This window comes from Hypanus sabinus, chromosome 19 (assembly GCF_030144855.1).
Source record: "Hypanus sabinus isolate sHypSab1 chromosome 19, sHypSab1.hap1, whole genome shotgun sequence".
Taxonomy (NCBI): domain Eukaryota; kingdom Metazoa; phylum Chordata; class Chondrichthyes; order Myliobatiformes; family Dasyatidae; genus Hypanus; species Hypanus sabinus.
In genome coordinates, this window is record NC_082724.1 from 63426983 (window position 1) to 63452371 (window position 25389).

The window sequence follows — 25389 nt, forward strand, 5'->3', positions numbered from 1 at the left end:
TACAATGCTTGGCGCAGTCTGCAGAATTATTCACTTACTTACATAATCGCCACAATATGTCATGCATATAACTGCACAAATGTGGGGTTACAGGTTGTTATTTTCGTGCCATTGTGAACACTGGCGTGTTTGTGCAGGGCGCTGACACTGGAGACCCCGGGGTCGATCACCTGCAGGGTCCTGCCGTGACGTCGGCCGCACGAGCGTCTCCCCGTTGTCATGGTGACAGGTGCTCCCATCCCGCCCAGATCCGCTGCCCACTGGCGAGCGGTGGCGCGCGCTCCGTTTGCTGTAGCGCATGCCACCACACGCGCGGCCGCAGCCCGGGCAACGTGACCGTCGATGGCGCTGCTGCGGAATGAGAGCGAGCGAGCGAGCAGCCGCCGCCGGGCAGTGGGTTATCGGCTTCGCTCTGCCGTTGCCGCCGCAGTGAAAGCTCACTTCGGGGTCGGGGAAAACAGGGCGGTTTAGTGCCGGGTCAGTGAACGGCGAGGCTGTTTGCCCACCCCCACCGCCTGGCTTGCGCGCGCGCGCGCGCACCGTGAGAGAATTTCACGCGAACCGGCTCGTGCGGCGCCGGCCGAGATGTGGACACCGACCGAGGAGGAGAAATTTGGCGTCGGTGAGTCGCAGTGTCACTGCTATTTTGGTGCATGGTTGTTTTACAAAATAGGATAAATTAAATGTGAGTGAGAAATGGGCACTTTCTTAATGTCATCTGCCTCCGCCCCCTCCCCCTCCCCTCACAAATAAAAACAACCGGCGGTTGCGAACGGAGGACACAGTCAATATTACTTCATGCTTGCAAACATCTCTGTCACGATTTCTTTCAGTAAAGATTTAAATGAAGTCAGATGATTGGAACTTAGCTGTGAAGGAGGGTGCTCGGTGCAGCTTTCCCACGATGATGGGTTTGAATGGTCTGCGTTGAGTGTTTTTTTAAGATAGTTGTTGCAAGTGTTTAAAGTCAACGGAAAGGCGAATTGATAAATGAATTTCCATATGGGGCTTATTAAAAATACTTATAAACTGTTGCATTCAGGTTGATTTACAAGCGTTATTGCTGCATTTGGTGTTATTTTCACACCATGGTTTTAATTTCTACAGTTTAAATTGCAAATATAAATGTCTGCCGTTGAAGCTTGTGTTTTGTTTTATCCTCCCGTTGTTGAATGTACAGTATATGATTCTTGGAGCTCATCAGAAGTATAATTTTTCGATGGAGGGCGCTGTCATTTCATACTGATAAAATGCACCTTGCAACACACAGAACCTGTTGGGGATTTAAAATGGCAATGGAGAGTATGAAGTAAGTGGTGCAGCAAGCAGGTCAAAAGAGACCGGCTAACAGGTCTTTCAGTCTATGACCATCTGCTCAGTAGTCTTTCAGCCATTTTAGAAACTGTCGGTGTCACTGAGGCGGTGATTTATTAAGCTTTTGAAATGTTAGGAGCTCCATAAAATCGCAAGGGAAGGATGCGTCTTTGGAATTATTTAAAACGAAGTTGATAATACGTTTATTGATAATTGAATCTATTGTTGAACATGTTGTGCATCAACATTTTACGTTATGTAGTTGATATAGTTTAAGAATATAGAGCTGCAGGAAGAGCACGATTTATAATGGAAACGGGGGAGGAACAGTTGTTTTGTTTACTTATTTCAATACTGTCAATCACCAGTGTTGAGTAACCGGAATAATACTTTAGTAATGGCTGACAGCTCTGAAAGATAACCGAAAACAAAACATGCTTTCACTTAGGGATTTGATCGCCCAATCCAGCCGGCGTGTAGTGGAATGACAATAGGTCTCTGCCAGATGTGAACTCTTTCAAACATTTATAGAATGCAGTCGAAATGTTCCTTTCAAAAACCTATTGAAATTGATGTGCTTTGTTTATTACTCGCATGGAGTGCGTCTGTCTAAAGCTTCATATGCTGAATCTTTTTGAATAGCTCTTGCCCAGTCTTTTCGATACAGTGAAGTATAATCTGAAAACGAACTTTTCCACTGTCATTATCTTCAAAAGAAGAGAGCTATTTGTAAACCATCTTTATGCACGTATTAACAAATGCTTCCCCACCATGTGGGAATCCACTGGTCTTTTGTAAATGAAGCAGGACCTTAAGCCTCAATTTTCTGTTTACAAGCTGTTCTCTGCAATCATTTTCTTGTAGTCTGAAAATGTATATGGTTTTAAACGGTAATAACTTGTAATTGTTTTAATTTATTTAATTTTTATCTATCTCTTCTGTTAGATATTTTGGATTCCATTTTTTTGGTCTGATGTAGAAATGAGGATGCTATCCAGCACCTGGTGCATACTCCGTAATTCAGTAATATCGTAGCCGATTGTTTTACCTGTGGCCGAGCTCTCTTCTCGCTGTCACAATCGGGTAGGAGGTCCTACACCACCAGGTTCAGGAACAGTTATTACCTACCCTTCAACCATCAGCACGGATAACTTCACTAATCTCAACATTGAACTGATTCCACAAACTATGGTAACACACACAACACTGTGGACTCACTTTCAAGAACTCTCAAAATCTCCAGTTTCCAATATTTATTTTTGTGTTTGCACATTTTGTCTTCTCTTGCACAATGGTTGTTTCTGTACTGTATACTCTTTAATTCAGTACTATCATGGCTGGTTGTTTACAAATTGCATAAATCCCAGATGCCATGATTCCTTTAATATCTAAAAATCTATTTATTGCTTCAACTTAATGATTTGAACTGTGAATCTTTGACCCATAGTTTTCACATTGGTTTCTCTGCTGAAGGTGTTTCTTGCTCTGGGACAATACTTTGATGCTTCCTAATACTTATGAGTTTGTAAAAATGTGTTTTACTGACTGATATTAAAATCAGATCCAACAGGGGCTGCTTTATAGCAATGAGTAGCAAGAACGTTGTCCAAATTGTGATATGCTAACTAATTCCTTTATCATACCATTGACTGAAATCAACAAATCATGAAATAGAGATCAAAACTGTGACCGTACTGCATGTGTTTGATAAACCCACTGAGACTGGAGTTTCTTTGATGGCCATTTATAAGAGTAGACTAATTAAAATTAGTCTCTTGTGCTTCTGTAGCTTGAAAAGGGCTTTTTTAAAATACCACTGTTACCTGGTGTATAATACAAACCAAAACTTGAAGATTTTATCTGCTGTGAAGATATTGATCATAATAATTAGGCTTAGAGATTATGTGTGACCCATGAGATTCAATTATACAGATCCAACACACAAATAGCAAAAGCTATCTGTAGTTATTCAGTTCATTAAACAAATGCAGATGAACAGATTATCCAGCGTATTGTCTATAATTTGTAGACCTATTAATCATTTTTAAGATCCATTTTTTCTTAAATAATTCCATATATTTATTTATTCAATGTGACCCAAAAAATCCATTCCATCTTTTGCTTTCTCATGCAAGAAGGCTTTCCTGATATAATTATGGGCAGCAAGGTAACAGTGGTTAGTATCATGCCTTCACAGCACCAGTAATGGGAAAATTGGGGTTCAATTCACAGCCGTGTTTGTAAGGGGCTTGTAAGTTCTACTCATGACCATATTGGCTAACTCTGGTTTCTTCCTACTTTCCAGTTGTCTGTTCTCCTATGATGACAACTGGCTCTACTGCTTGGTTAGGAGCTGGTTCCAGTACAAGAACGCATTGCACATGCAATTAACTATATCCTGGATTTTCTGGTTATTCTCATTAAACCAATTTGGTTTCTAATAGGCATGTAAAAGTCTTTATCACAGATGAGGTGGTGTTAAGGAGCAAGATAGGTCAGTGACAATGGAGTCGCAGTAACACCTTGCACTAAACGTCAGTAAAATGAAAGAATTGATTGTGCACTTCAGGAAAGGGAACACACCAGTCCTCATAGAGGGATCAGCAGTGGGAAAGGAGAGCAGTTTCAGGTTCCTGGGTGTCAACATCTCTGAAGATCTATCCTGGGTACAGCATATTGATGCATTTACAATGAAGGTAGGACAGCCGCTGCATTTAGTTAGGAGTTTGTGTAGTCTTGGTATGTGATCAGACTCTTGCAAATGTCTACAGATACACTATGGAGAGCATTCTAACTGGTTTTAACAGCACCTGGTATGGAGGGGCCACTGCACAGGATCAGAAAAAGCTGCAGAAAGTTGTAAACTCAGCCAGCTCCATCATAGGGATCAGTGTCCCCAGAATCAAGGACACCTTCGAAAGATATTGCCTTAAAAAGGCAGCATTTATCATTAATAACCCCCATCACCTAGGTCATGCCCTTTTCTCATTGCTACTATCAAGGAGGTACAGGAGCCTGAAGACACACACTCAATATTTGAGAAATGGCTTCTTCCTCTCTGTCATCAGATTTCTGAATGGACACTACCTCACTTTTTCTTCTTTTTTGAATTACTTGCATAATGCCCTGGTTAAGAACTTGTTTTAGTGTACTACTGCTATGCTGGTATGCTTTCAGCAGCTTTTCTGTAAGTGCAGTGTGTTCTGTTAGTTAAGCTTCATAGACTAGTGTTTTGGCTTTGGCTGAGATAAGGAGCCATATGCTCAGGCTAAGAATGTTCTGTCAGCCATTTCGGTTTGGCTTAGTAACGTGCTGTAACAGTGGGATGCTATGGAACATTTGGAAGCTGGGTGGGATCAGATTTCTGGGTGTCTTTGTTGGCAGGAGGTGTGGAGTAGAGCACGTGGGAATGCTGCTTGAAGGAGCGACCCTGTTGTAAGAAAAAAGTGCTTTGTGCAGATGGAGGAGGAAGTGACAATTCTCCTGAGTTAGCCAATTTGTTTGAGGTGGTCTTTGAGGGAAATGTGGCTGGTGCCCTTCATGCAGAACATGGGTTTAGCTCTTGAGTATTCCAGAAATGAGCTCCAATGTTTGTGTGCAGATTTAGATTGGCTTAATTGAACTAGGCCCTTTTTCCTATTAACTATTTATTAAAGTTGAAATATCTGTAAGTATATTTCCACTTTAATTCTGTTATTTCTTGGCAAATGATAACCTTGCATGGGTCAGTATTTGCACAGCATTCACCATAATTTCTGTTCCCTTATTGGAACATTCCAACTTCCCAGTGTGGCTGAACCTGAATCATACCGACCCTAGACATGTGTTGCTTATTGAAGTGGCCTTCTCACCATTACCTATGCAATGTTCAATCACATAGCTATTAGTCAGAGTTGGCTAATGAGTCAGGTTTGTTACAAGCCATGCTGAGAGGGTTACACCTAATTTAAATTTTAATATTTCTAGCTGTAATTTAGTTTTTAAGGTATATTGCACTGCAAAACAAAGTTCACGACTTGCTGTACACATAGAACAGTACAGCACAGTACAGGCACTTCAGCCCACAATGTTGTGCTGACCCTTAAACCCTGCCTCCCATATAACCCTCCACTTTAAATTCTGCCATATACCTGTATAGTAGGCTCTTAGATCTGCCTCCACCACAGACTCAGGCAGTGCATTCCATGCACCCAGAAAAAATCCTTCCTCTAATATCCCCCTTTAACTTTCCACCCCTTAACTTAAAACCATGTCCTATTGTATTGAGCAGTGGTGCCCTGGGGAATAGGCGCTGGCTGTCCACTCCATGTATTCCTCTTAATATCTTATATATCTCTATCATGTCTCCTCTCATCCTCCTTCTCTCCAGAGAGTAAAGCCCTAGCTTCCTTAATCTCTGATCATAATGCATACTCTCTAAACCAGGCAGCATCCTGGTAAACCTCCTCTGTACCCTTTCCAATGCTTCCACATCCTTCCTATAGTGAGGTGACCAGAACTGTTCACAGTACTCCAAATGTGGCCTAACCAGAGTTTTAAAGAGCTGCATCATTACCTCGTGACTCTTAAACTCTATCCCTCAATTTATGAAAGCTAACACCCCATAAGCTTTCTTAACTACCCTATCTACCTGTGAGGCAACTTTTAGGGATCTGTGGACATGTACCCCCAGATCCCTCTGCTCCTCCACACTTCCAAGTATCTTGCCATTTACTTTGTATTCTGCCTCAGAGTTTGTCCTTCCAAAGTGTTCCACTGTTCTGGGTTCTGGGTTGAACTCCATCTGCCACTTCTCAGTCCACTTCTGCATCCTATCTGTTACGTATCCCGTAACTGGATAACTTACCAGCAAAGATAGAGAGGTCCGTTGGAGTCTGATGGCACTATTTTCAAACGTTTTTATTCATAAAGGGGAGCACAAAAGTAAGGTTAATACAAACATTCAGATCATATACGTCGGCAAAACTCAATCTAAAGCGCGGGTATAGCAATAATCATCGTTAAGAAATAATCTCGACTGTTGTCTAGGGGATAATATATTGTCCATTGGAAGTATAAAAGTCACTCAGAAGTCTGCAGACTTTAGCCTTTCGGGGAATCGCCGGGTTTCACATGTTTTAGAGGGATCGGTGAAAAACGGAAAAAACTTGCCCGGGTCTTTATGAAGCCACTCCGTTAAATCAGGGGAGCGTTGTTTCCCCGTTGTTAGTTCTAAGTCCTTCTCGGTATTATCAGCCACCCGCTCCCCAGGCAAAGGAGTTAGGAGCGCACGTGGCATTGAGTGGCTTCCAGCTATTACAGGAGCACTGAGCGATGGTGTCCTTCTGGTGCGTCCCTGGGGTACTGCCTCCTGCAGTCCCCTTTTATCTTGACTTGCAGAGTTGTAGATGTCCATCAAAGTAGGGTGATGCAATCCCCACCCCCACATTGCCCGAGGGTGTCCATGTCCAGGGTAGCTGTCACGTAGCAGGGACATGCACGTCACACAGGTGTCTCTAAGAACAATGGCCAAAACCATTGCATTGTCTCTCATTTCCTGGGTCCGACCCGAATTAATAGTGATCTTGCGATTCTCCGGAAGGAGGGGGCTGCTCCCGCCCCTTCGGCCCCTCAGAGCTGTGGTACATTCATAACATATCAATGTCTCTGTACAATTTTCAATAATCCTCTACACTATCTACAACACCACCAACCTTTGTGTCATCTGTAAACTTGCCAACCCACCCTTCTACCCCCACATCCAGGTTGTTAATAAAAATCACGAAAAGTAGAGGTCCCAGAACCGATCCTTGTGGGACACCACTAGTCACAACCCACCAATCCAAATGTACTCCCTCCACCACGACTGTCTGCCTTCTGCAGGCAAGCCAATTCTGAATCCAACTGGTCAAACTTCCCTGGATCCCATGCCTTCTGACTTTCTGAATAAGCCTACCGTATGGTACCTTGTCAAACAGACAATAGACAATAGGTGCAGAAGTAGACCATTCGGCCCCTCGAGTCTGCACCGCCATTCTGAGATCATGGCTGATCATTCACTATCAATACCCAGTCCCTGCCTTGTCCCCATATCCCTTGATTCCCCTATCCATCAAATGCCTTAATAAAATCCATGTTGATCACATCCACTGCACTACCCTCATCTGTATGCCTGGTCACCTCATCAAAGAACTCTATCAGGCTTGTTAGACACTATCTGCCCTTCACAAAGCCAAGCTGACTGTCCCTGATCAGACCATGATTCTCTAAATGCCCATAGATTCTATCTCTTAAGAACCTTTTCCAACAGCTTTCCCACCACAGACGTAAGGCTCACTGGTTTATAATTACCCGGACTATCCCTACTACCTTTTTTGAACAAGGGGACAACTCTCCTCCCAGTGTAATACCAGTGTTATTAAACCTGATTCTGATTTTAATAATGACATACTAGAAACTGAGTACTCTGGCTCCTTTTACTTTTAAAGATCATGAGACACTAACTTGGCAGAATCTGAGTTTTTTAGATTGATATTCCTACAGCAGTGTTTATTCTCACCGACATTATCAATTTGGAGCACCAACCTCTTATCCACCAACGAGAGTGAGAGAGAAGATGCGATTTGAACAAGTACAGAGCCTCCAATGTTTTGTTTTCTCCCACCATGCTTCAGTTGGTGGCACCAGCCTGTCCACAGGGACATGAAGCCTTGGAACGAGGTTGAGGCCAGGTTGGTGGAAATGATTCTCTTGATTAAGTAGTGATACATTTGTAACACCTCCCATGCTGCTGATGTATTTTAGCAGAAGTCAATACTTGTAACGAGGTATTACCATGAGGAATTGTAATTGTTTCTTCAATAAGCTTATGATATCCTTTCGTCAAAAGGATGACTCCTTTGAAATTGGCTTTCCCTATGCTTACCAATCATACATTTCTAGAGATGTATGTCTTGTCCAATTCTGGTACTGAAGACACTGAGAAGGGTCAGCTTGTTCGCTAGTAAATAGAATTTCTCTTTATCCTTTTGTAGATTTGAATTTTCTTCACTGATGTAATGTCCTAAAAGTTCCTTGACTTCCTGACTTGTAGGCTCCTGGCTGTACAGATTAGCAACAATATCTTAGTCCCTGGTTTTACTTGCTTTATACTTGTGATTGTGTGGCTAAGTACAGCTCCAATACCATATTTGCTGATGACACCACTATTGTTGGCTGAATCAAAGGTGGTGACAAATTGGCCTACAAGAGGGAGACTGACAATTTAGTTGAATGGCACCTTAACAACATGTCATTTAATAGTTGATAATTGACTACAGGGTGAAGAAACTAGAGTTTGATGAACCAGTCCTCATTAGGGGATCAGAGTGGGGAGGCTCAATAACTTTAAATTCCGTGACATTATCATATCAGAGTAACAGTTCTGGGACCAGCACTGAAGTATCATCATCAAGTTCACGATGACACGACTGTGGTGGGTCTCATCAGCAAGAATGATGAGTCAGCATACAGAGAGGAGGTGCAGCGGCTAATGGACTGGTGCAGAGCCGACAACCTGTCTCTGAATGTGAACAAAACAAAAGAGATGGTTGTTGACTTCAGGAGGGCACGGAGCGACCACTCTTTGCTGAACATCAACGGCTCCTTGGTAGAGGTCGTTGAGAGCACCAAATTTCTTGGTGTTCACCTGGTGGAGAACCTCGCCTGGTCCCTCAACACCAGCTCCATAGCAAAGAAAGCCCAGCAGCGTCTCTACTTCCTGCGAAGACTGAGAAAAATCCATCTCCCAACCCCATCCTCATCACATTCTACAGAGGTTGTATTGAGAGCATCCTGAGCCGCTAATCACTGCCTGGTTCGGAAGTTGTTCCATTGCAGATTGCAAGACCCTGCAGCGGATAGTGAGGTCAGCTGAGAAGATCATCGGGGTCTCTCTTCCCACCATTACAGACATTTACACTACACGCTGCATTGGCAAAGCAACAGCATTATGAAGGACCCCATGCATCTGTCATGCAAACTCTTCTCCCTCCTGCCATCTGGGAAAAGGCACCGAAGCATTCAGGCTATCACGACCAGACTATGTAACATTTTCTTCCCCCAAGCCATCAGACACCTCAATACCCAGAGTCTGGACTGACACCAACTTACTGCCCTCTACTGTGCCTATTATCTTGTTTATTGTAGTCCCTGCACTGTTTTGTGTACTTTATGCAGTCCTGGTTAGGTCTGTAGTCTAGTGTAGTTTTTTTTCTGTGTTGTTTTTGTGTAGTTCAGTGTAGTTTTTGTATTGTTTCATGTAGCACCATGGTCCTGAAAAACGTTGTCTTGTTTTTACTGTGTATTATACCAGCAGTTGTGGTTGAAATGACAATTAAAAGTGACTTGACAAAGAAGGAACAACAGCATCTCTACCTTAAAAGTTTATGTAGACTTGGCAAGTGAGCAAAAGCTTTGACAAACTTCTAGAGGTTCAGAATGGAGAGTATCGTAACTGGTTGCATTATGGCCTGGTATGGAAACACCAATGTCTGGGAACAGAAACATCCAGAGAGTTGTGAATACAGATCATTCCAACACAGGCAAACCCCTCCCCACCACTGGGCACACTTACATGGTGGGTTGTCACAAGAAAGCAGCATCCACCATCTAGGTCATCTCATGACTACCATTGGGCAGGGGATAGTGGAGCAATTATTACCCTTCCCACACACCAAGTTCAGGAACAGTTATTCTACAACCATCAAACTTCTGAACTGGCATGGATAACTTCACTCACCACAACTCTGAACTGATTCCATAAACTACAGACTCACTTTTAAGGACTCTACAGCTCATGTTCTTAGTATTATTTTTAAATTTGCACAGTTCTACTTTTGCACATTGGTCATTTGTTAGTCTTTGTTTTTGCATTTCTTTTCATAAAATCTATTGTATTTCTTTCCTGTAAATGTCGGCAAGGAAATAGATTGGAAGATAACATACAGCATATGCACTTTGATAATAAATTTTACTTTGCACTAGAGTGGGCTGAAGATAAAGGCAATTATATGCCACACAAGCAGAGTTGCTGGGATATCAGATAAGCTTCACCTTGACAGCAAAAGCCACAAAATGAAGATGTTTCTCTTCTAGATGTTGTGGCTGCCATTTCTTTTTATCTTGCTTTTTCAGTAGTTATATTTATTACCAGAGAAATGCATGCAATATACATCCTGAAATTCTTACTCTTTGCAGACATCCTCAAAAGTGCCCCAAAGATTGAATGACAGTAAAAACGTTAGAAGCTCAAAGCCCCCCTACCCACTCCTCCCATGCACAAGCAGCTGCGAAGCCCCAATCATTTACTTCAGCAGGAAAAAAACATCAGCACCCTCCATCCACCAAGCAAGCAATAGCAAAGTCTGCAAGAACGAATATGATCTGCGGTACAACAAAAACTAACCGTTCACCTGACAATTCGACATACCACAGGCTCTCCTTAATAAAGGGAAAGAGAGGTGTCCCCCTTTCACAGTGAGAGGGGAGACATAACAAAACACTTGCTGGTTTGCAATGATAAAATCAGCCGTGTCATTTTTCTCCCCCCAAGTTCTCCAAATCAAGAATTGGCATCAACCTTTTCTCCACCAACAAGAGGCAGACAGAGCATGCATCTTGAATGTGTACAGAGCTGATTCACTGTTCCCAATGTTCTGTTTTCTCCTGCGACACTTCATTTGGCACCACTGGCATAGAATCATCTTGTCCACAGGAACGTGAAGTCTCGGAACCCCGGAGGCACGCTTGACTTGTAGACTGCATCCTTAGGATTCCAAAAGGTGGTCAGTCATGAGTCTTTGGAGCGAGTTCCACTACTGCAAAGCACCGAAGCCTGAGTGTAACTCCATGTCAGGTCTCCGACAGAACTGCATCCACCCTGAAAAGGAAAAAGAGACATCAGGGGTAGAAATTAAGCTGCTTCCACAGATGAGCTCAAAGAAGTCACTATTCAGTGCTATCGCAGCTCCCCCCATCCTGCCCCTTATTTCAGAAATTATCAATATTAAAAACAAAATACAGTGCCTTTTAAAAGTATTCAACCTCCAACCATTTGTTCACATAAATGAGTATTACAACCAGGGATTTTATCAATTTAACTGAATTTTTATTTGTAAACCCCATGCTCCTTTATTTTCCCCACTGTAGAGCCCAAAAACAGGGAAAATTTTAAAGCATGAAAAACTTAAAAAATCAAAAACTAAAGTGTCAGCAGGTCCCCTCCCCTTTGCTCAGTATTTAGTTAAATCACCTCTTGCAGCGATTACAGCCAAAAGTGTTTTTTGCTTAAGTCTCTATTAGCTTTGCACAATATGATGGAGCAAGATTTGCCCAATCCTTGCAAAATTGCTCAAGCTGTGCTAGGTTAATTTGGGAGCGGACGTGGACAGCAATTTTAAGGTCTTGTCAGAAATGTTTGAATGGATTAAGGTCTGGACTCTGATGGGGCCATTCAAGGACATCATTTAAATCCACTCCATGGTTGCTCTGGCATTGTATTGCTGACAGATGAACTTCTTCCCCAGTTAAGCTTTTGACCAAAGTGAGCAGGTCTTTGTCCAGCATGCTGTATTTAACAGCATTCATCTTCTCAGATATCTTTACCAGATTTGCAGCCCCTGCTGCTGAAAAATATCCCCATAGTATGATGCTACCTCCACTGTATTTTTATATGCCACACAGCATGTTTAGTGTTGAGTCCCAAAAGATCCATTTTAGTTTCATCTGACCACAAGACCTCCTTCCACATCTTTACAATATCTTCTAAGTAATGCTTTGCAAAATCTTTACAAGCGAGGATACTTTTTTTTAATAGATTCATGGCTTCTTCCTTGTCACTCTTCCATAAATGCCCTTTTTAAGCAAGGCCTTAGAGATTGTGGAGTTATGAACTTCCTCTCCAGTTGCAGACTTCTGCAGGTCACTCAGTGTAACTGTTAGTGTCACAGTAGCCTCTCTCACAAGTGCCATGCTTCTCTAGCGACTGAGTTTAGAAGGGCAGCCTGACCTCGGCAGTATGGCAGTATGTGGTTTAATATTTTTTACACTTTTGCATGATGGGATGCATTGAACTCTGAGGTACGTTCAATTCCTTTGAGATGGTCTTGTATCTTTCCTCAGCTTTGGGCTTCTGTGTTATCATTTCCCTGATTTGTCTGAATGCTCTTTTGCCTTCATTTTGGTCTTTTGAAAATCTACCACACTGTTGGACCTTACGGAGAGATGCTCATGAATTCATTGCAATACAAGTGATCCTTCAATTTTCTACACCAACAAGTTGGGTGAGTTGGTGGGTAATACTCTATATTGCACCTGAGGAAAGTTAGTGTTGTAAATGGAAAAGCATTGAATGCTTTTTCAGTCTCTCAATTTTGGTTTCTAGTTTTCAGTAAATTGTTGACAGGCTGTGGGATTTATAAATTTGATATGCAAAATATTTTGTAGATTAGTTCAAAACATCCTACAATTTATTTTAAATTTAATAAATGAGACAGTAAAATGTGAAAGTAGTTGGGGGGGGGGGGGCTAAAAACTTTTCCAAGGCACTGCAGTCTGTTACAATCTGTTGCTGCTGGAGTTCTGAATTAGTCTTGATTTTATTTCATTGTGGGGTGGCAATTAGACTTCATCTACCACACAGAGGAAAGCTTGATTTTGTAAAGGAGATCCATAGAAATTGGCAACTAACTTCTATTACCTGGAGTAGTCAGCAGTTGTTGAGTAGGGGAAGAGGAGGGGGAATAGGATGAATGGAAGTGGGTGAGGATTGGGGAAAGATGAGCAACACGTGGCTGGATGAGGTGTAGTGTGGGGGGCACTAAGGGAGTCTTGGAAACTCAAGGAGTCCAATATGTATCATAGAACATTAGTACAACCTGTACTTTCAGAATATTGTGCATTAAATCCATTTAGAAGGTTCAGAATATCATCTAGAGAGCTAATAATTTATAATCATAGAAGATTCTTTGGCTCAAAAAAACCTGAACGTGGAGATGCTGCCTTCAGAACATAATGTCTCCTCAAGTGGTCCTCTTGTTTTCTCATATCATTGCTTTTTGCATATTTAAAATTTAGTTTGAAATATTTGCAACATTTTTAAAATTTGCAGCAGATTAAAAAAAAATAGCTGTGTGGTTCACTGTACAGGTAGTCCCCGACTTATGAACATCCGACTTACAGACAGCTCGTACTTACGAACCGAGGAAGGAGAACACCGTCCGCCATTTTAAGTTGGATCACGATGCCATCCGCTATTTTAAGTCGTTGTCATTGACACTGTTGAGTGTTTAACTTTGTATTTGGCTTAAATTTTTCTTAGTAAGATTCACTCTGACCCTGCCTCCCCCCCCCCCCCGTTCCGGTCGGCTGGTGGCGCAGTGAGAACAGCGCCGGGCTCGAGATTCGAGAACAGAGGTTCCCGAGTGTGATCCAGCGACAGACAGTTTCTATGCCGGGTTGATGTTGATCCACTGACTCCCATACCATCGTGCTGGGTTGGTGTCGAGCTTGCAACTTGACCTTGTTAAAAAAAACACTGCCACCTCCAGTTTAAATTCCCACGAGGAATATTGTGGAGGATCAAATACCCAAACCCAGCACAGCCTCCACTTGTCCCATTTAACCTGTATCAGTGCGGTGGTCGTTAGGATCCAGCAGACCTCGGGAGCCGGCGCAGCTCAGGACCCACCACCCGCAGTGTTTCTGTTTCATTGACGGGAAGCAATCATGATTGAAAATAAAGTGGAAATAATAAAGCGTTTGGAAAGAGGTGATATGCTGTCGGTCATTGGAAAATCGTTAGGCTACAGTCGGTCAACGATTGAAACAATTTTAAAGGATAACGGTTAAAGTGAGGATAATGGAGCATGTGAAAGGCCCTGCCCCGATGGAAGCTACAATTATTACTAAGCAACGCAATGGTTTAATTATTGGAATACATACATTTCTTAAGTGTTTTATATGCATAGAAAGGTAAAATATATACTATATACTAAGACAAACATTTGACTAACTGTCGCTAAATAATACCGAATGTACTTGTTCCAACTTATGTACAAATCCGACTTAAAGACGGACTCAGGAATGGAACTCGTACGTAACCCGGGGGCTGCCTGCAAAGAAGAAATCTTCAGACAGTAAAGTAGATGATCAGGTCAATTGTCCAGAAAAATAACAAATGTATTTTCATCCAGTTGATAAGGACAATAATGGAAGTTTGGAAGTTTGGAAGTTGTACCTGAAAAAGTGCAGAGCTATTATAAAGGCCAGCATACTATTACCCTTCCTTATTGCTTGCTGTACCTGCACATTAACTTGCATTGTTTATAACTGATCAGCTCTATGTGAACCCTAAATCTTTTCAATACATCACTAATAAAAATTACTTTATCCTTCTATTTTTTTCCAAAGTTTGTGACTTTTCTTTTTGCCACATTCCATCTTTTTCACTTAATCTTTGTCTCTAGAAACCCTTCCTTTCACCACCTATTCTGAAATCTAGCTTTGTTTCCTCAGAAAACTTGGATATGATAAACAATGCATTCTTGTTCAAATCATTGTTGGAATTTGTGAATATCTGAAGCCCCAGTGACATTTCAGCACCCCATTGATCACAGCTTATGACTGAAAATGTACTGATTATTTTCATCTGTTTCGAGTTTATTATCGAAGGCACATACCCAGGATATAAATGCCATTAAAGTTAACTTTTTGTAGTAGCAATACATATTTAACATAGCCTTAAGTTAACATAAATCGTATGTAATTTATACCACAAAATAAACTAAATTAGAATGCATTTAAAGTCAGATTAGAAGTTCATGACTTGTTTAAGAACTGCTTTTTCAGACCAGGATCTTTAAAAATGAATGAATGACAAAACAGTAAAACATTGAGAGGATGAGCTAATAAGACAATAAGATGTAGGAGCATTGATGGGCCATTTGGCCCATCAAGTCTGCTCTGCTGTTACATCATGGCTGATCCATTTTTCCTCCTCAGCCCAAATCTCCTGCCTTCACACCCCCCCCTCCCACGTATCCCTTCATGCTCTGACCAATCAAGAATCTATCAACCTCTGCCTTAAACATGCATACCGATTTGGCCTCCACAGCTGACTGTGGCAAAGGATTCCATAGATTCACCACTCTGGCTAAAGAAATTCCTCCTCAACTCCATTCTAAAAGGATGTATCCACTGTGTCCTCTGGTCTCCCACCATAAGAAATATCCCCTCAACATGCTCTTTATCAAGGCCTTTCATCATACAATAGGTTTCAATTAGGTCACTCCTTATTCTTCTGAATTCCAGTGAACACGGCCCAGAGCCATCAAACACACCTCACATGACAAGCTGTTCAATCCTGGAATCATTTTCATGTACCTCCTTTGAACCCTTTCCAGTTTCAGCACATCCTTTCTAAGATAAGGGGCCCAAATCTGCTCACAATACTCCATGAGGCCTCACCAGTGTTTTATAAAATTTCAACGTTATATCTTTACTTCTGTATTCTAGTCCTCTTGAAATGACATTGCATTTGTCTTCCTCACCACAGACTCAAACTGCAAATTAACCTGTAGGGAACCCACACAAGGATTCCCAAGTCCCTTTGCACCTCAGATTTTTGTATTTATATTTTCCATTTAGAAAGTAGTGAACCATATAATTTCCTCTACCATTGCATGACCATACACTGCCCGACACCATTTTCCATCTGCCTCTTCTTTCCCTATTCTCCTAATCTAAGTCCTTCTGTAGTCTTCTACTTCCTCAAAACTACCTGTTCCTCCACCTATCTTCATATTGCCTGCAAACTTTGCAACAAAGCCATCGATTCCATCAGCTGAGCCATTGAGATATAACATAAAAAGAATTTGTTCCCAACACAGACCCCTGTGGAACACCACTAGTCACCAGCAGCCGGACAGAAAAGGCTCCCTTTATTCCCACTCTGCCTTCCACCAATCAGCCACTGCTGCTTTATCTTTCCTGTAAAACAATGGGCACGTAGCTTGTTGAGCAGCTTTGTGTGTGGGATCTTATCAAAGTCCTTCTGAAAATCCAAGTACACATCAACTGATTCTCCTTTGTCTATCCTGCTTCAAAGAATTCCAACAGGTTTGTCAGGTGAGATTTTCCCTTGGGGGGGGGGGGGGGAACCATGCTGTTTGCATGTTTTTTTTATTTTTATGTATGCCTCCAAGTACCCTGAAACTACATCCTTAACAATTGACTCCCAACAGCTTCCAACCATTAAGATAGACTACATAGCTTATAATTTTCTTTCTTCTGCCCCTCTCCCTTCTTGAAGAGTGGAGTAACACTTGGAATTTTCCAGTCTTTGGGAATTATTCCATGATCTAGTGATTCTTGGAAGATCATTACTAATGCCTCCAAAATCTCTACAGCCACATCTTCCAGAACCTTGGGGTGTAGACCATCTGGTCCTGTTGACTTAGCTTTCTTCAGACCTTTGTTTCCCAGGAACCTTCTCCCTAGTAATGGTAACTTCACACACTTCATAACCCCTGACACCTGGAGCTTCCACCGTACTGCTAGTGTATTTCAAAGTGATGACTGGTGTAAAATACTTAGTTAATCTGCCATTTCCTTTCCCCCCATTACTACCTCTCCCGCATTATTTGAGTCTTTTGATATCCCCTCTCACCTCTCTTTTACACTTTATGTAATATTTTAGGGCATTGACTTTCATTTCAGGATGTTAACTTATTTTTCATAAATGCAGTCTGATCTAATGGGTGTTACCAGCAAGTTGTTTTGTTTCAGACTTGCACTTACATATGTGGGTATTTGCCTTTCACTCTGAACATGAACTTTGTTTGGTTTTGACAATTCCAAGGATCACAGGTGGAGCAAATTTGGAATTGTATCAAATGTTCACTGCCATATTTGCAAACTTACTACAGAGGTGACTGACTTTTTCCAATTCTGATCAAGTTATTCTGGCTTTAAAAATTCTAGTTGTAAAAAGTTTCAGATCTTTAAACATTTCTAAGTTGTAGCATTACAGAAATATTTAATGTTATTCAGTCTTTAATACTGTAATCCTATGTTTTCATTATTGGATGATATAATTATATTACACAAAAATGATGGTTGCACTCCCAAATAATAGGAAATCAGATGGAGCGGGATAGTTGAATTTAATTATATGTAAGATTTCATTAAAAAGTAAAATGAGATGCATGCAGAAATAAATTTGATTAGTAATTTTATTCCAGGTGATTTAAATGGAGTGATGTATATGTTGAGGGGGTAAAAATGACTGTTACATTGATAAACAAGATAAAATTTGCAGGTGCTGGAAATCCATGTAGCTCACAGAAAGTGCTGGAGGAACTCAGCAGGCCAGGCAGCATCTATGGGGGGAAAAAGTACAGTCAATGTTTTAGGCAGAGAAAAAAAGTTAAGTAGATTTAAAAGGTGGGGGAGGGGAGAGAGAAACACAGTGATGGGTGAAACTGGGAAAGGTGAAGTGAAGAGCTGGTAAGTTGATTGGTGAAAGAGATACAGGGCTGGAGAAACGGGGAGGCACGATAGGAGAGAACAGAAGGCCATAGAAGAAAGAAGAGGCAGCGGAGCACCAAAGGGCAGGCAAGATTTCCTCTCACCTTAAATGGAGAACTGAGGACGCATGGATTTCATAATCAAATAAAATTTGGTTAATTTATACACAGTAATACATCGCCATTACTAAATTACAGAAAAAATAGAAATTTATTTGCAATTTTTAGTCAGGCCTATAAGAACTGAGTGAGTTAAAGGGCCACCACATGTTGTTTTTTGAATATCTTTGCCCTTTGTTCCATGAAATCTAATCAGAACTAGGCATTTTGTATTATCCCTGTTGTCTGCATGATATTCCATCTTACCAAAATAATTTTAAAAATCTCTTTATTATCAGTAGTGCCTACTTCCATGACAATGCTTTATATGTCAATTCTATTTCATGGGCTCAACAATAAATTTCAATACTTTGTTCTTGAATTTAGATAATTGTGCATTGGTTTCCATCTGCCTTCCAATGTACATTTAGCCTTTTACCTGGAATTCCTTAACAAACGTTTTCCATCATTAGTTTTCTGAATGGTCTACGAATGCTACCTCATCATTCCTAATTTTTTTGGTGCTATTTATTTATCTTGTAATTTGTAGTCATTTTATGTCATTTCAGCATTGCACTGATGATACAAAGCAACAAATTTAGCGTTGTATAAGAAAGTGACAATAAACCTGATTTGATTCTCTTCCTCACTTTCACAAATTTCTTTAACTTGTATTTAAGCCTCAAAACACATTCAATATAAGCCAATAAGATAGCAGCAGAAATGGGCCATTTGGCCCATTAGGCCTACTCTATCATTCAATCATGTCTGATTAAAAAAAAATAATTTATTCACTTGCCTACTCCCTATATCCTTTAATTATTACCAATATAGAGCCTATCTATCTCTGTCTTAATCTACACCCAATGACTTGACCCCCCCCCCCCCCCCCAGCCTTCTATGACAATAAATTCCCAATATTCACCACCCTCTGGTTGAACAAATTTCCTCTATTATCTTAAAGGGTTACCCTTTGTATTCTGAGACTATGCCCTCAACACCAGGTGACTCCTAATTGACACATCCACTTTGTCCAGGTCTTTCGGTATCCAGTAGGTTTCAGTGAGATTCCCACTTCATCCTTCTGAACTCCATTAAGTATAGGTCCAGAGACATCAATTGCTCCTTGTATGTTAAACCTTTCATTTCTGGGATAATTTTTGTGAACCTTCTCTGGACCCTCTCTGTACCAGCACATCCCTCCTTGGATGTGGGCCCAAAACTGCTCACAATACAGGTTGAGCACCCCTTTTTTGAAGATTCCAAAAACCCCTGAAATTGAGCTCTTTTTGAGCACTGGCATGAGTCACTATTGGAATATTCCACAGGATGGTGGGTAGGATTGCAGGTAATGCACAGGTCTCTGTGTACCACAAACAGATCTAAGTGACCTCACATATGTTGATGAAAAATAGAAAAATGCTATATAAAGCAAAAAAAATTAAGATCTTGATCGTGTATTCAAAGAGTGGATCTGTCAGCATTGGAGTGACCATATGCCACATAAAGGTATGCTGATCATGAAACAAGCAAAGATCTATAATGATTAACTGAAAATTGAAGGTAACTGAATAACTGGTTACAGAAATTTAAGAAAAGACATGGCATTATATTTTTAAAGATTCTGGTGATGGTGTTTGCTGATCACAAAGCAGTAGAGAAGACTTCCAGTGAGGCACGAGGCAAGATGGCAGCACAGCGCTGAGTGCTGACATATAACCTTTTTCACATTCTTTAGGGCTCATTGATGGTCTTAATACAAGTTTGAGTTGGAGAAAGATCTAACTAAAGACATGACCTAAAAAAAAATCCAAATTCAACCAAGAAACAAGATACCAGCAGACGACACCAAGCTAGTAATTCATCCGAGGAAATAACTATGCTAATTAAGGAAACAATGGCAATGGAGGTGGAATTGCTACAAGAAACGGTAGCCCACTTGCTAAAGAAGTTGCTGGAAAAGGCTCTCGACCCCATACAGAATCATATGGCAGAGAATGGCAACATTCTCCCGTTATTAAAGGAGCAAGCGGACATTCATGCTAAAAAATTTAGCACAGTCTTCAACAAAATAGACAACATTCAGGTTAGCTTATGCAAGAATGAGAAAGATACCAGCTCCTGTCTCGTGAAGGTGACTAAGAAACGGAAGAAGTTAAACGACTTGGAGGATAGATCCAGGAGAATCAATGTGCAGCTGGTCAATTTACCGACGGGTGCTGAGTGCGACAATCCAAGAGGCTACCTCTAGGAGATGCTGCTTAATTGGATTCCAGCGCTCAAGAACTCCCACAGCACTCCGCTGGAGAGTGATAGAGCACAAGGGATCTTTTCCAACAACACCTCAAGATCATGGACCATGATCTTTAGGCTTCTGTGGTACACCGATTGGTGAGAAAAGAAACTTGCCAGTCTTTTTGGACGCAAACCGTTGAATCGGGAACGTGGGTTCCCCGTTGTCAGTTCAAAGTCCTTTTCGGTGTTATCAGCCACTCGTTTCCTAGGCCGGGGAAACGGACCACACATGGCTTCCGAATAGCTTCCCGTTATCACGGGAGCGATGAGCCATGGTGTCTCCTTCTGTTGCGTCGCTGCGAGACTGCCCCCTGCAGCCTACCTTTTATTTGGACTTGCAGGGTTGTAGATGTCAATCAGGGTGTGGTGATGCAATCCCCCAGCCCACATTGCCTGAGGGTGTGCACGTAGTGTAGGATCGTAATTCACAAAGGTGTCTCCAAGAAACAATGGCCAAATCCGTTGCTTTGTCCTGCTGAGGATTCTCTCACTTCCTGGGTCCAAGACCCGAATTAATAGCGATCTGGCGATCCTCAAAAAAGAGGGGGCTGGGATCATAACAGTTCAGTGTCTGACATTGCTAAGTGACACTCACAGATGTTACAGATAAAGGGTTGAATGTGAGGGGTGATGGGAGGGGGAGTGGGAAGGGGGTAACTCAGGGCTCCAACACCTGCTTACAACATCAGATCCAGGGGAAGATGAACAACGCAGATAAATTAGAAAATCTTACTATTGTATCATTTAATGTTAGAGGATTAAACTCTCCTTACAAGCGTTCAAAGGTTTTAGATTTCTTATGCAGAAAGAAAATGGATATCACGCTGTTACAGGAAACACATCTTAAACCTAATGACGTTCCCAGGGTTCAAAACTGCTTTTATAAACCCATTGTGGCATCAGCTGATGGTACTCCTACGAAAGGAGTTATGATAATAATGAGACTTTGTATTAATGTATCAATTGAAAGGACTGGCTCCGACAGTGAAGGATGTCTGGCTTTTTGCTGTAAATCCATTCAAGATAAAAAAAAGTTGCATTCATTAGCCTATATGCCCCAACTAAATTTGAGGCTGAATTTTTTCCCCTCAATTACCTCACAATTACTGAAGTTAAGTGACTAGCAACTATATGTTGGTTTGGACGTGAATGCTTTGGTAAAGAATAACCTCGATAAATCTTCCTCAACTATATCAAGCTCTCAAGAATCTGCTTCCAAAGCGCTTAACCTCTTTCTAACTGATTTAAATTTAACTGATGTGTGGAAGGTGCATAATCTATTTGCTAAGGACTATACCTTCTCCACAAGACATAAAACTTCCTCTCAGATAGATTACATTCTTATATCCTCTGGTTTGCTGCCTTTGGTATACTCAATAGAATTTTTGCCCAGACATCTATCTGATCACAACCCAGTTATATCTACTTTTAATTATGGCAAAATCAAAAGTCAAGTCATCACTTTTATTGTAATTTCGACCATAACTGCTGGTACAGTACATAGTAAAAATGAGACGTTTTCAAGGACCATGGTGTTACATGACGCAGTACAAAACCTAGACTGACCTACGTAAAAAGAAAAACAACAACAACACAGAGAAAGCTACACTAGACTACAGACCTACACAGGACTGCGTAAAGTGCACAAAAATACAATAAATAATAAACAAGACAATAGGGCAAGGTGTCAGTCCAGGCTCTGGGTATTGAGTCTGATAGCTTGGAGGAAGAAACTGTTACATAGTCTGGTTGTGAGAGTTTCTAGGTGGAGGTTTAACTGCACCTTTCTTAAAAAAAAAAGGCGAATTTCTAACAACTGAGAACAAAACTAACAGAATTTATAAATTTAAATAAAAATAGTGTCTCGGTTGTGACAGTGGTTTGGGCCTCCATCAAGGCTTTCTTATGAAATAACGCCATATAGTTCAGTTCCCACCTACATAAAACCCGGCTTCAAAAGATTTCTGCCCTAGAAGAACAATGTAAGGTTTTGGAGAATGATCTGAAAAGGAGATACACCATAACAAAAGAAAATGAGCTCAAAACAAAACAAACAGAATTAAATGATTTATTAAGAAGCAGGGCAGAATATATGATCCAAACATAAGTGTTATGCAGAAGGCAGCAGACTGAGCCATCTTTTGGCACTAACGCCCAAACAACAGGAAGCTAAAAGGTCTACACCAGTGATTAGATGTGCTAAATGTGAAGTAGTATCTTCAACAGAGCAAATAAATGAGATATTCAAGAATTACTTTAAAGAACTGCATACAGGTGGCTCAGTTCCTTCTGAGAATGACTTACCGGTTTTGTTTTTTTAGTGGATTAGACCTCCCTATGTTGTCATTAGAGGACACCAAAACTAGATTCTCCTATTACACTGGATGAGCTACTCAAAGCAGCCAAAGCTACAAATTAGGGCCATACGCCAGGTATAGATGGCATACCTGTGGAACTTTACCTAGTACTTTGGGATATTCTTGGACCAATATGGTTAGAAACATTAAATTATGCTATTGGAAATGGCACTTTCCATAGAGATCTAAACACAGCCCTGATCACAGTTATAACTAAGCCTATTAAGGACCCTTGGAGTGTGCCAATCACTGTCCAATTTCCTTGATAAATGCCGACCTCAAAATATTTTCCAAAGTCTTAGCCAGCAGACTCGAGACAGTAGTTGGGAAAATAATTAGCCCAGATCAAACGAGCTTTATCGGGATGTCTCGCATCTGATAATATTCGCCGGCTCTTACACGTACTGAGTGCAACACATAAAATCCTGCCTGCCTGTGGCTGCTATTTCTAGATGTTGAATAAGCATTTGATCGCCTTGAAAGGCCATATCTTTGGAGTTCTAAAAGAATTTAAGTTTGGTGATAAATTTATCAATATGATTCAAACAGTGTAAGCTAATTCTTCAGCCCGGGTATGTGTGGGAGGAGTTGTTCTCAGAGTTATTTGACATAGGACGGGGCACATGACAAGGGGACCCTTTGTCCTCTTTAATTTTTACTATATCTATTGAACCACTTGCACATTTAATTAGATACTCTCCTCAGATCTCCCCTATTACAATATGTACAACATCACTTGTACTTGATTTGACCTGATCACATTCAATGCGGACGACACACTAGTTTATATGGCAAATGTTCAACAAACTCTTCCCTATGTTTTAAAAACACTGGAACAATTTGGATTTCTTTCAGGATACAAAGTTAATCTGTCAAAATCAGCATTGATGCTTATTAATACAGATAAAAGTAAGGTTTCTGTCCCTCCCCAGATTAATGTTACAAATGAGGTCCTTTTGGGTATTAAAGTTAATACTTCCCTATCATATGTGGCTAGAACAAATTACTCTTTAATTTTGAAAAAAATAGAAGATATTAATAGATGGAGACACCTGCCAGCACCAGTCCCAGCCCGTTATCAGTCATTAAAATGAACATCTTACCCTGCATTAATTTTATCAGCTCAATGATCCCACTTGTGCCTCCAACAGGTTATTGGCAAAAACTGGACTCCTCACTACGATGCTATGTTTGGAACGGTAAGCGACCCAATATAAAGTGGTCAGCTCTACAATTCAAAAAGTCAGATGGGGGATTGGCATGTCCAAATTTTAAACTATATCACTGGGCATTTGTATTAAAAAGTCTTAGCTATTGGATGGAGGAGGATAAAGTTGTTCTATATTTTTTCAAAAAGAGCTAATAGCACTAATAAGGCTGAAGGACTTTCTCCTTATAGGTATGTCTCCCAAAAAATGTGATTTGTATTATGGTCCAATTTTAATCCAAGTGCTGCAAGTGTTTAGAGCAGCAGAAAAATTCCTAAAATTTAAAAGTGTATGGTGCAAATCATCTCCATTATGGAACAACAATCATTTTCTATCTTGGGGAGGGAACCATTCACTAACAGAACTTGAGAGGATAAGGGTATTACTATTTTTCAAGATATTAATGGGGCGCAAGTACTATCCTTGGCTTTCAAGAACTCTATCTCAATATAATATTGATGAATACTCTCTTCTACTTTGGAGTAAGATCAGTTTGTAAAGCCTGAAGGGTTCCCTAGTGGGTCAGATTTAAAGGACCATCACATTTTAAGTTGGATGTAGAGTGCTCCAAGACAAGGTAGTGTCATATATCTATGATAAATTAAACTCCCAGAAATATATGCCCACATCAGGAATGAAAGCCTGGGATAGGGAGATACCTGAATTGGGACAAGACTTAGACTGGGGTGCGATTTGGGATAATGCTGCAGGTGCTTTGAAAAACCCAAGTCATCGGTATATACACTTGAAATTTTGTCATAGAGCATATCTAACGCCGAGAATTAGACATCAAATGGGTCTGGTTCCTGACCCATATTGCTTATTTTGCCCCCACGGAACCATTGGCTCTTTTATACGTGTTGTATGGGGATGTCCAGGGGTTTGTGGGGGAAGGTTATCGATACTCTTACAGAACTAATGTGGGTACAATTAGCAATGGACCCCACTGTACGTCTAAATGATGACTCCCACCTTTCCCTTACGGAAAAAACACGCAAAATCTGCCTGGCAGGCCTGACTGCAGCTAAGAAGATTGTAGTTCAGTGTTGGAAACCTCCTCATGATATTTCAAGTACTCACTGGCTTCGGAGCTTTTTGGACATTTCTTACCTGGAATTACCATCAGCAAGAGTAAATGATGCACGACCAAACACAATCTTAATGTGGACAAATGTGATATCTAACTTAAAAGAACTTCTGTTAAAATAGGAATGCTCTGTCTGTGCTTGCACTACTATTCAGTTGGTTGGGTGGGGGGGAGAGAGAGGGGTGGAGAAGGAGAAGGGGGGTGGAGATGAGGGTTGGGGGTGGCTGGGTTAAACAGTGAAAATGTAATCAGCAACTGGTTGTATTGAATGTAATTTGTGGGTATTACAATAAAAATTAGTGATTTAAAAAAAACACAAAGCAGTAGAGAAATACATTGAGCTTGACAGATCGTTGCTGATGAAAATCTTAACGTGTTGAATGGCTGCATCAGTGCACATGTGACGGACAAGTATAACAGACTAATTACCAGTAGCACATAAATTCAGAGTTGGGAATGATGCCGGTGCTAAATACCCACTGACT

The 25389-nt window shown here is 41.0% G+C and overlaps 1 protein-coding gene across 1 annotated transcript in view; it reads left to right on the forward strand.

Annotated features, from left to right (window-relative positions):
- The first annotated feature begins 274 nt into the window (after positions 1 to 274).
- Positions 275 to 25389, forward strand: part of dock3 (dedicator of cytokinesis 3) — a 964109-nt gene continuing 938994 nt past the window's right edge. The window contains exon 1 of the mRNA XM_059944552.1: positions 275 to 622. Within this exon, the coding sequence (XP_059800535.1) occupies positions 586 to 622 (37 nt within the window). The 5' untranslated portion in view covers positions 275 to 585. The remainder of the gene's footprint in view (positions 623 to 25389) is intronic.